The sequence below is a fragment of the Heloderma suspectum genome, chromosome 1 (genome assembly GCF_057233095.1).
Source record: "Heloderma suspectum isolate Gila_16-S chromosome 1, 16-S_ref, whole genome shotgun sequence".
In the NCBI taxonomy this organism is placed as follows: Eukaryota; Metazoa; Chordata; class Lepidosauria; order Squamata; family Helodermatidae; genus Heloderma; species Heloderma suspectum.
In genome coordinates, this window is record NC_139458.1 from 30445948 (window position 1) to 30457957 (window position 12010).

Here is a 12010-nt window from a genome sequence, read left to right on the forward strand (position 1 = left end):
ATGAACAATGGGACAAAACAACCAAAACAAAACCTAACTTCACATAAATGCTAATGGGGTTGGAGTTGGTTGGGACTACGGACTTTGGAGTCACAGTGCAAGCTCAATGAAAGCATCAGGCAGAGAAAAGCACAAATCCAGTCTTAGGAATTGGGTTGAAAGTAAAACTAAGTATTCTTATGAAGATATCATAGAGCTGGAAAGGGTAGAGGATGGGGCAATGAATGTTATTCATTCCTGATAGAGAAAGTCTAAATAGGTCTGGAATTCATTACAGATGTGGTGGTGATAGCTAGTAGCTTATTCACAGAAAATAGGCCTATCCGTGGAAACTAAATGGAACGTCCACATCTGGAGACACCATACCTCCATTCACCAGATTCAGGGGATAATTATGCTTGTGAGCTTCCCAGAGACAATTTATATGCCAATGTTAGAGACAAAATATTAGACTTAGGCTTAAGTCTGGGGCTTGCTGAGAGTTGTAGGATTTTTTTTTCTAGCCAAACATGCATAGGATTGGACCCTAAAAGTGTAATCCCATGCACATGTACTTAGGCATGAGCGCCATTGACCAGTGAGAGTTACTTTCAGCTCAGAGTAAACTTGCATAGGATTATAAAAGGACCTTTGGTGTAATCTAGTAAGGCAATTCCAAAGTCCTCATCTCCCTCTACTTTTACTTTTAGGGCTCTAGTGCAAGTTACAAACAAACACATTTAACCAAAGCCTGTGCAGGGTGTGTCTTCTTCTTCTTCTTCTTCTTCTTCTTCTTCTTCTTCTTCTTCTTCTTCTTCTTCTTCAGGAAAAGGCACTTCCAGATTTAGAACAAAGAAATGGTGTGAAAGGGGCACTTAACCCTTTCCTGCATGCTGCCTCTGTGCTCTGTGCTCTTCCTACGTGCTATTAGTTGTCACAGCACTTTTGAGGGCAAATGAATTTACCTGTAATGAACTACAAATTCCAGATATCTTGAACAATCATAAAACATTTTATTCCAGCCTCAAAATGCTATTTTACAATAATAATAATTTTAAAGGAAATATAATATGGTGTAACTGTCACTGATAACACAACAACGTTTAACACTTCTTAGTCAAATTCAGGATTATTCTTGAAGAGGTATTCTGCCTGTTGATTAAAACATTTACAAGGTAAAACAGTGACCATTTTCCCATAATGTAAAGCTGTCAGCTTTTGCATCTCCCCAAATTAATGGAAGCGGACTGCATTCAAGCTATCAGATGCTTCTGGTATAGCCATGGTTCTGGATAATGGCTTGCACTGGCATAGCTTTAATGGCATCTTTTGCTTGGCACATCCATTTGCTGTAGTGCCCATTACTTGCAATCACATTATTAAAAAAGATTAATACCAAACATTAGGTGCATAAGGTTGCAAAGATATAAATTGCTCTTGTTGTGGGAGTGCTGCCTAGGTGACCACCTAAGGGAGGGACATAATGTTGTTGTTGTTGTTGTTCAGTCGTTCAGTCGTGTCCGACTCTTCGTGACCCCATGGACCATAGCACGCCAGGCCTTCCTGTCCTGCGCTCTCTCCCGGAGCGTGCTCAAGTTCATATTCAAGGGACATAATACAGGTTTATAAAATTATGCATGGGGGAGAACACAGATAGATTTTTTTCTCCTTCTCCCACAATACTTGAACTAATTGTCATCCAGTGATCAGCCCTAAATTTAATGCGTTAATATGACAAAGTACATTTCCTAGGCAAGCCTATATGCGTCTACTGAGAAGTAAATACTATTGCGTTCAATGAGGCTTACTCCCAGGTAAGTGTGTACAGGTTTGCAACCTTAGGCTGCAATCCTATATACACCTACCCAGGACTAAGTCCCATTGAACTCCAAAGGACTTACTTTCCAGTAGGCATGGATAGGATTGCAATGTAAAGATGGTTTATACTGCAATCCTAAAATATTGCTTAGATGTTAGTTCTACTGATCTAAAATCAGCAGAACATACTGCCAAGTTGGTATCCACAGAAGGGAATCCTACGCACCTATGAGTAAGCTCAACTGGACTTAGTGAAATGTAATTCTAAGTAAACATGGAGGATTGCACTGTTCATGTCTGTGGTGGTAAAAGGCACCATAAAACAGGGCTACTGATCACAGCCATAGAGAGCCAGAGGTATGGTAGAGACTGGAAAGGAAGTTGCTACTGTGTGGGAACATGGTCCCATGCACTCCTATAGGAAATTGGACTAGAAGCAAAAGCCAACCAAAAGGTCTATTTGTAGAACTCTGTTAACAAATTGCGCAGGAAGCCTAATGAGGCTTCTCCTGAGGGTTAAAGAGGGCTCAGAGGGAGGAATAAGCAGACGTGTGGACTCTAGTCAGCCTGCAGGCATGATGGATGGAGAGCAAGAGGCCAGTGAAGAGAACCTACTAGGTCACTGGTAGATTACCTGCAGCTTTACTGAGAAGTAACTTGGGCCCTTCTGAGGTGCACAGCCTGATTTTTCCCAATTGCACAAATGAGATCAATTTCAAAATTAATATTTCAGTCTCAAAGGAATTGTGCTGATGGCACTATAGTGACTAGTGGAGGAACCTGTCGCTGAGAAGATGACTGGGATAAAGGCAGGGTGCTGTAGGAATCTTGGTCAGGTTTGCTATGGCAGAGCAGCATGTCTAGGATTCACAGCCGCACTGATGTTGGAGGCACCAGCCCCCATTGACAACATCATTTTTGGTTTCAGTCTGAAATAGACAGACAAACATATCCACACATACTGAGAAAATGTAAGTATTTCCTTACCAGAAAGTCAACAGGGTCATCTGGCCTCACCATGCAGCATTGATTCAAGCCTTGCATAAGAGTGGGCATGACATGCTTCATTAAGTAGTTTCTCAATGGAATGGACTGAGCTTCCAGAAGCTCTTGTTCTTGCCTCTTCACTTCATCTAAACGTTTATTCTAACAAAAGATGGGAGAAAAATCTGTATATATCTAATTTATGCTTAAACAGAACACAAAATCTAGACAAGATCTGGGAATAGGAATCTGACCTTTAAAAACACATTCCATTTTGTGTACCTGGCTGCCTGAGTTCTAAATGAATTAAAATATATGCTGCTGGAATTTAACCTTGCATACCTTAAGAATCATGTGCATGCCCAAAGGAAGACGTTGACACAACAGAAAATGTCTGAACACTGCTGTCATATTTCCCACATATTATTATTATTATTATTATTATTATTAGGTTATTTAAAGAATTTCGGGGGGGGCATGGGATAGTTCAGATTTTTGCATCCGAGGTCGGAGACACTGCTCTGACCTGGAAGCCAGGAATCTGAGCTCCTTGACCCCTCCCCCTCCTCCTCGCAGCTGGCGCAGAGAGAACTGCACCGGCTGCCTCTCCGAGCTCACAAAAGCAACTTTGGAGATGAGGGAAAGTGAGTGTGCCGGTGGACATGGAGGGGACGGGGCTGTGGAGGGCAGCTTACACTGTATCCCCAGGCCTCCCCAGCCTCCTTCCCTCCCGCTGTGCATAGCGCCAACTGGATGGGTGAAAAAGCCCATCTATCCAAATGCAGAGAGGGAGGAGCGTGGAGGTGAAGATTGCCCCTGCCACTCCTCCGAGTTCGGAGGCTTATGGCCATCCTGATAGGACTGCACCCTTAAAATATTTCTTGGCCTCCTTTCAAGGTAGGAGACCTCCCAAGCCAGGGTACAACAGTAAAACTCAATAAAAATAGCAGCAGCAGCAGTACAATGAAATTATTATTATTATTATTATTAACCGCTGTCCATATTTTAAAATATCTCTAAGACATATATGGAAAACATACATCATTCCATGTGAAAAATTCCATACCACCTGTGCATAGGTTGTTTCCTGTTGCAATCATACAAGTATTATTCCATTTCTGTGTTCTAACTCCAAAATAGATTATCATGATGGGGTTTTGTATATGCACCTGCTATCTGTGTGGAAAATGGTCCCAAAACAAGCCCCCACAGTGTTATGTATTTCGCACAGGAGCATAAGAAACTGCCTAATTCCAGGTCAGATTATTTGTCCTTGTAGTTCAGCCCTGCCTGCACCGACTACCAAGAGCTCTCCAGGGCAGAGGTCTTTTACATCATCTGCTACCTGATATTTTTAGCTGGTGACACCAGGGATTGAACCTGGGATCCTCTGCTTGCAAAGCATTTGCTCTACCAGTGTGCTATGTTCCCTCCCATTCTTTAGCTATTATTTCTTATGACCCCAATCTACATTTCAAGTACTTGGGAATATATTTCATTAAAAATCAGTGTGAATGATTTCTACAAAAATGCATTTGGAACTGAGACAAATAGACACATTAGGGCCTTGAAAAAAGGACATATTATGGGATGGGGGTTAAATTAAAACTGTACCTCCACCTATGCTCAACCTGCAGTGATGCAGCTAGGGATGGACGTTGGGGCCGAAGTCCAGGGCCCTACAGCCCAATGGCCCCCCAAATGACCACCAAGAAAGTGGCAGCTGATCAGGGCAGTGGCAAACAGGCCCAGCATCAGCACCTGATTTAAAATAATATGTTATAATCAGGGAGTGACTGGCCAGGCATGAACATGGTAACAGATGCTCATTTTGTGCTTATTCCCAAGAAAATGTGTTTCAAGTCAAAGCAGCAGAAGCAAACTCCATTGTATTCTTGCACTCAAGACAATTCTTTAATTTGAGTTTAAAATGCAAAACTGCACATGCTCAGAGTATTCTTTTCTTTAAAAAAACAAACAGGGTTAGCAAGTGGGGGAAGGGTTGACTTTAATATATCAACAACATAGAAGCAGTTGTAAAGCACAGGATGAGGAAGAGAAATGTTAGTTGCGTGCTTCACAGCTAAGTAATATATGTTGTCATCTAAAGGGAGGGCGAGGAGACAAGACTATTAGGTCTGGGGTATGTGCCACTGTCAACCTGTATACCTGTAAATAAATACAAGTATTACACAACACCAGTAAGCCTCATTCCAAAAGAGACCAAGCCCGCGTAGGCACTGCACTCCTGAAACTTCTCACCGCTCGGAGAATGCACATAACACCGTGGTCAGGGTGGGATTTTGTTTCCTTAGGGAGGAACTGTGAGCTGACTGAACTAGCATGGAGGAAGGCGCAGCAACACTTCTAGACCAAGTGAAGCTAAATGTTTCAGCAGCAACATACAACTTAAGAGCCTTGAAGTAAAAATGGACAGTGTGGGAACCTCCAAAGTGCAGCTGTGCAGCTGTGGAGTCTCAGCCTTGAGTAGTGACAGCCTTGTTGGTACAGCCACAGCAAAAGGTTAAAGTTGACTGGAGGGCCAGCTGCAAGGTACCCAGTTGGGTGAGACAGAAGAGATCCAGGGAGCAGATAGGCGGCTGAAGGGCTCGGGCTGTGGCAATTCACAGTCAGAGAAGCAAGAGACTTTGATTGTCCAGAGAAAGCAAGAAGCTGAAGCCCCAAGGTGGCAAGAGAACGTGATGGAGATGGAGCAGGAGAAACTGAGTGACATGCAGCAGGGACAAGCTACAGCCTGGAAATGAGAAGCTGCTGGTAGCTTTCTCCAGCCCACATACAGACGTGGAAGGAAGAATGCAGGAGCTAAAGCTGACAGGGTGTGTGAGATGAGTAGCCACTGCTACGAGACTTGGGTGAGATAAAATCCTTTGACTATTTTTCCTGATGGAGACCCTGTGACTGCCCTAGTGGGTGCGATCAGGCCCCTACGCTCACTCAGTGCACTCCAGATGCCAGCCCCAGCAGTGAGAGCCAGCCAGAAGCCTGTGAGTTATGGGGGCAAATGTGACTGGGAAAGTTACTTGCTTCTGTTTGATTGATTAAAAATGACCGTAAAATGGACAGAGAAGGCGGATTCCTTGCTGCCAGCATGAGTGGACTGGCTCAGCTTATCCTGAAGAATATTCCCCCAGACTTATGGCTGGCCTTGGATCTGCAGTTTGGATCAGGGTGTGAATTGGATTGGCCCAAAAACCAGTTTCAGGAAAGGGGTGGAGCAAGGAAGAGTTTGCCATAGGGACTAGGAACCTGGTTCTTTTCCTGGAGAGGTGCTTTGAGGCCCTATGTGCAGCTGCAGAGATTGCTACAGGTGTGGAGCACAAATTTGCAAGGGAATGTAGTGAACTCCAGCCTTCATCTGCAAGCAGGCATGAAAGTGGAAGCCTGAAGGGATTTTGATGCTGTAGAAGCCCTTGTCTTTTGTCTTGCTAATACGATGGTGTCAATTGCCACTGCCAAAGGGAATAATTTTTGACCTGGAGGAATCTGTATGTGTGATGAGAATGTAATGTGCTTTTAATCATGGATGACTTTTCATAGGCCTCTTCCAATCCCATAAATCCATGACTTTAAAGCAGGGTTGTGAAAACTGTGTGTCTGCCCCCCCCCCCCCGCGATGTTAAATAATTATTTTTTTAATCTGCCGAGTAACAGACGTTACCTGAGTGGATTACAAATGTTGTTGGACTCCAAATTTCATCGGTCCCAGCTAGCAAGGCTGATGGTCAGGGGTGATCAGTGTTGTAGTCCAGCAACATTTGGAGGGCCACAGGCTTCCCACCCATTGTTGTTGTTCAGTCATTAAGTCATTGTTCAGTCGTGTCCGACTCTTTGTGACCCCATGGACCATAGCACGCCAGGCCTTCCTGTCCTCCGCTCAAGTCAAAACCCATTTGGGCAGTTCTACCTAGGGATGTACGAAAGTCACTTACCTTCTCACGAAATTGATTCGCGGTGGGGGGGAGGCGCTCTGTCCCTCCCCCCAGAAATTCTGGCTGGGGGGGGAGGCGCTCCGTCCCTCCGCCCCTGAATCCTGGCTGGCCGGGTGTGCAAATGGCGGCGGCCGTAGCCGCCGCCGTTTGCGTCCCTGCAGTCAGCCGTGATATGCTACGTAAATGTTTACGTAGCCTATCACGGCTGAGTAAAAAGAAAAAGAAAAAACCCGCGTGTACGCAAATGGCGGCACCCATGGGCGCCGCCATTTGCGTTCCTTATTTTGGCACGTGTAGTCTACGTAAACATTTACGTAGACTATGGTGAAAATAAGGGGAACGCAAATAGCGTAGACGTGCCAAAATAAGGAACGCAAATGGCGGCGCCCATGGGCGCCGCCATTTGCGTACGCACGGTTTTTGTTTTGTTTTTTTACTCAGCCGTGATAGGCTACGTAAATCTTTATGTAGCCTATCACTTTTTTTGTTTTTTGGGTTTTTTTACTGGAAATGGCAGCGGCGGCAGCCGGTCAGAAGACCGGCTGCTGCAGCCGCCGCCGCCGCCCCGGAGCCGCCGCTGCCAGGAGGATTCGCCCAAGGTAAGTCCCGTCCTGGGGGGGGGGGGCAGACCGTCTCGCCACCGATTTCGGGGGGCCGAATGCGCTGGCATTCGGCCTCCCTGAGATTCGTGGCGAAATTCTCTGACATCCCTAGTTCTACCCTGGGATATCTTCTGTGTTTGGGAGATTCACTGATTGTTATCAGCAGATACCCCTTTTGTTAAGGAGATTAACAAATTGCTATCAATAGATGGCCCACAGCGATTAGGAAATCACCACAGTCTGTTCTGGAAGGGGAGAGGCATTTTGGCTGGGGGTAATGTCATCAAACTGTTTGTGTGTGTGTGTGTGTGTGTGTGTGTGTGAGAGAGAGAGAGAGAGAGAGAGAGAGAGAGAGAGAACATAAGACTGGCAATCTGAGGAAAGGCAGACTAAGAAAAGGATGAGTAAGCCCTGGAATCATCTTAGGATAGTGGCTGCCTTCCACCCAAGTCTGTTGTGGCAGCAGTGGATCTTGAGACATCTGTCAGAGTGTTAAAACCGTATCTGCTTAACCTGTATATATGTAAATGAACACAAATGGAAGGGTCTGTGAAAAGGACTTTGGTACACAGAACTGAGAATGTATTTAGCCCAAACCGATTTCACTCAGGGAAATCCCTGGGTTACACTAGAGAGGAAAGATCAGTACAGTTATCAAATACTGGGGGTCCATTCATTGAGTTGCCATTGCTTCTCCTGATCACATTTACTAGTTATGCAGAAGCAAGGCATCTAAATCATTCAGTGATGTACTGCTGCCTTTCCTTTCCAGTGGAGTTACTTGAGAGGAACAGTGGCAAAAGAGTTCCCTTCCTCTCCTTCTCACCTGCAGTGTGTGAACAGCCTGCTTAGAGGTGCTGTGGGGGATAATAAATCTGACTATATTAGAATTATTGAGTGCTTGGGATTAGCTTACCCATTCTTCCCAATTTGTCAGTTTTTTAGTTCTTTCTTCAGCTTCTCTCTGCTCCAAATCTGCCTTTTCTTTAGCTTCTCTGGTAAGCCGTTCTTCTGCTTGTTTCCGTTCAAGTTCTTCCATTTCATCCTCTGTCAAACCATAATTTCGAGGCTCGCCAATCTTTTTGATGATTTCCTTCGCTATAACTCTGTTCTCCAGACCCTCAAACTTTGATACATCTTTCAAGTACAGAGAAAGAAAATGGTGAATTACACTCATGAAAAACTATCTGAACTACAGCTAGCATTGTGGGAAGAAGAGCTCAGACATTCCAAAAGAGCTCAGACATTCACTTCACAAGACCATTAACTGGTCAGCACATATTTATACTACAGAGCTTCCAAATAAATAAATAAAATCATGGCTTACAATTATCTCCCCATTATTAATTACATATAATTTAGCCAAATAAAGTATAGCCTTTTACATTCCAGGATTTCTTGTGGTTATTAGGCAGCTTCTTGTGAATTTTATAGACATGTTGACTCCTTTTTACTAACTCACTTGAGGTTATATGTGGATTACGGAGGGCAAGAACTCTTGCCTTTTGATGTTTTCATTCTCTTTTGCAACCTATCACCAGTCTAGAAAGGTGGTTCAAGAAATAGGAAACCAACAGGGGAAAGCTTCTACTTCAAATAATATATAACAAGCTTCAACTTCTAATTAGTAGACAGAATATAAAAGCCTAATTAAATTCATCATTACATTTCTAATTCTCTTCTAATTCTCTGCTCATTTAGCTTGTAGGCTGGTCTAAAAATATAAGATACTCTCAGAAAACAACACAAATTCGTGGTCTGGCTTCAATTGTTCATCATTTAATTCAGCTGAATGACATACACTACAATGGCACAAAATGATTAAAATCCACTGAACTAGCTATGTAAGGGTGGTGGGACGGGGTGGGGAATAAGCAATTAAATGTATTTTCTACCATACCAATATTCTGTGGATGTATTTCTAGTTCATCAAAATAGTTGAGAACAGTCTCATCCTCAGTGTTCAACTCCCTGAAAAGACTTAAGGATCTCAAGTATCGGTCCTGAGAATAATGAGTTCCAGCAACAATACTTTCAGGAAGATTCATGATCCTGTTTTTCAGAAATTCATCAGAGGCATTCAAAGAAACGACATAGTCTGCAGAGCAAAACAATTAAGAGAGTTAGGGTTGTCAGGATAGTCTGATTCACTTCATTGGCTCTCTTTTTCTTTGTAGGCTGTGTGCTTCCCAGGGTTCTTGTTCGCATGTAACAACAACTTAAGAGTACAGGTTGAGCATGGGTTGTCATTGAATCGTGGATTGTCATTGAATTGTGGGTTGTTGTTCTGGGCGAAACTTGCACTATGATTTAACTATGGATTGATAACCACAAACAATCCAGGAAGACACCCAAGGTTTGTTGTTGGCTTGTGAACTCTGGGTTGTTCATGGTTAACAACCCATAGTTAAACCATAGTATGGGGTTTACACGTAATGACAACTCACAATTCAACAACACCCCATACTCAACCCATATTCAACCCATACTCTGGGTTGTCGTAACGTGTGCACCAGGCCACTGTCTCAATTCAGTCAGGGCTGGCCCAAGATGTGTTGCTGCCGGTGCCCCTTACCCACCCAAGTCAAGGTACATAGGATGCAAAGCCCGGTACACTATTTGGGCACACGAGGCAGAAAATCCCAGAAATGCCTCTCCTCATCTCTAGCAGTAAAAATACAATATTAATAGAACAGTGAACAATTTGCTGCCCCTTTAAACAGGCTGCCTGAAGCAACTGCCTCACTCTGCCTCAGGGTAGGTCTGGCCCTGAATTCAATAGAATTTGGCTCAACCAGACAGGCTCCAAAAGTAGCTTGGTTGGGCATTTGCCAGGGCTCCAAGACTGATGAAGAGCCCATCCCCCACAGCACCACCTTTCTCAATCTGCATGGAGAACCCATGGAAGGCAAGAAGCAGCAAGACAAAATTCTCACTTTCCATGCCCTGCCACTTCTAGGTTAAGGGAGACCACTGAGGGTGCTTCGTCAGACCCATTAGCCTCATCTAGCCATATTTTAAAGGTGAGGAACAGCAGCAAGCTAAGCCCCCTCAATGATGTTGTGTCTTTTTGTGAACACAAAAAGACAGAACATTAATTTAGGTTCCCCCCCATCCCACTCCCCAAGCAAGATTATTTCCCTACATCTATTACATGGTCATGGATGCCATGTTTTTACAAAAGGATATATTTCACAAAGATATATTGAGAATTATGTGTGAAGGATATATGGCAGGCATATTCCACAAAGACTAAGAGGGAGTTGGGTTACATTTGGACACAGTACACAGAGGCAAATCTGAGCTTCCAACTAAGTGTACACTCAAGAAGGAGCTGCAGCCAAACACATATAACATATGTTTGTCACTTTATATTACTAGGTTTACACTTAAAATGTCTCAGAGTGCAATCCATGCATGTTTAGACAAAAAAAGTCCTACAGCTCCCATCATACCCCAGCCAGTAGTAGTGCCCCAACCTTGAGCGCTGTACAGAAAAGCAACTCATAAATTTAATAGCTGGACTGACAACAAAACGTTGTGGTTGGAGTTTGCCTGCCCAGGGCTCCAAGACAGTCAGCCATGCCCTCTTCCAGGATACTCCATTTCATTCCCCCTCCTCGCAATTTTCCATTGTTTCCCTCTTCAAAGATCAGCTTTCCATCCCCACTGAGCATGCTCAGTCCTAAGTGAACTGGTTTTGGGGTTCTGCCCCGTGGTTTTTCGGATTTTTTCCCCTAAAGATGTTTTGTACTTCTGCAAACCTTGTAGTTCCCCAAGGCTGCTTATACCTCCCTCTTGTGTGTGGATGGTGCTGTTTTGGCTATATACATATCCACACTGTGAGAATGAGTTTGCTATGACTATATAGGATGATAATAAGTTGAAAGACGTATGTAATCTAGTCCTCTAAAGTGTTTCCATTGATTTATCTGCTCCTTAGGTCCTTGTCCTTCCTTATCACTGACATTGGCCAGGATTAGGCTTTCCATTTGGACCTCAGAGGTTGTCAATGCCCTTTTGAAGGAGGGTGTGGTCCCAGTCACCTTGAAGGAGGCAGCAGTTTGACCTTTATTGACGAAATCTAGTTTGGACCCTATTGCTTTGAGCAACTTCCACTAAGTCCAATTTACCATCCTTGAGCAAAGTATTAGGGTGAGTAGTGGCTTCTCACCTCAAGAAAGACATTGATTATTTGGATCCATTACCATCTGGCTTCCAGCCTGTTCACCCTGGTGGATGACTTACACTGGCGAATGGATGGGGGAGTGCAAACCTGTTGGGTCTCCTGGACCTCCCACCAGCTGTCAAAACTATTGATTAAGGTATCCTTTTCGATTATCTCTCCAGGGTGGGACTTGGAGGTATGGTGTTATGGTGCCCCTGGTCCTTTGTTTCTCTGGTCCTTTCTGGAAGGGCAGACCCAGAAGGTAGTGAGAGGGGGTAAGCCTTTTTGAGAGGGCTTTGCTCTTAAAGGTAACATATACATTCCCTTCTCCCCAAGAACTCTTTTCCTCATCCAAGTTCTGTCACCAGAAGGGGCTGCAAGAAAATAAACCGAAGGTGGGAGGAGGGTTCTACACTCCGTACCAACACATGCTTTTTTCTTTTAAAAATGGGACACACACACCCCACCACCATCCCCTCTTTCTATATGATTGGGGCAGATCCAGGTTT

General features: G+C 44.1%; 1 protein-coding gene across 1 annotated transcript in view; it reads right to left on the reverse strand.

Annotated features, from left to right (window-relative positions):
- Window positions 1-969: 969 nt before the first annotated feature.
- Window positions 970-12010, reverse strand: part of AK7 (adenylate kinase 7) — a 49882-nt gene continuing 38841 nt past the window's right edge. The window contains exons 15-18 of the mRNA XM_084826781.1: window positions 9234-9431; window positions 8250-8470; window positions 2785-2943; window positions 970-1131 (exon numbers count right to left, since the gene is read on the reverse strand). Coding sequence (XP_084682907.1) covers window positions 1093-1131; window positions 2785-2943; window positions 8250-8470; window positions 9234-9431 — 617 coding nt within the window. The 3' untranslated portion in view covers window positions 970-1092. The remainder of the gene's footprint in view (window positions 1132-2784; window positions 2944-8249; window positions 8471-9233; window positions 9432-12010) is intronic.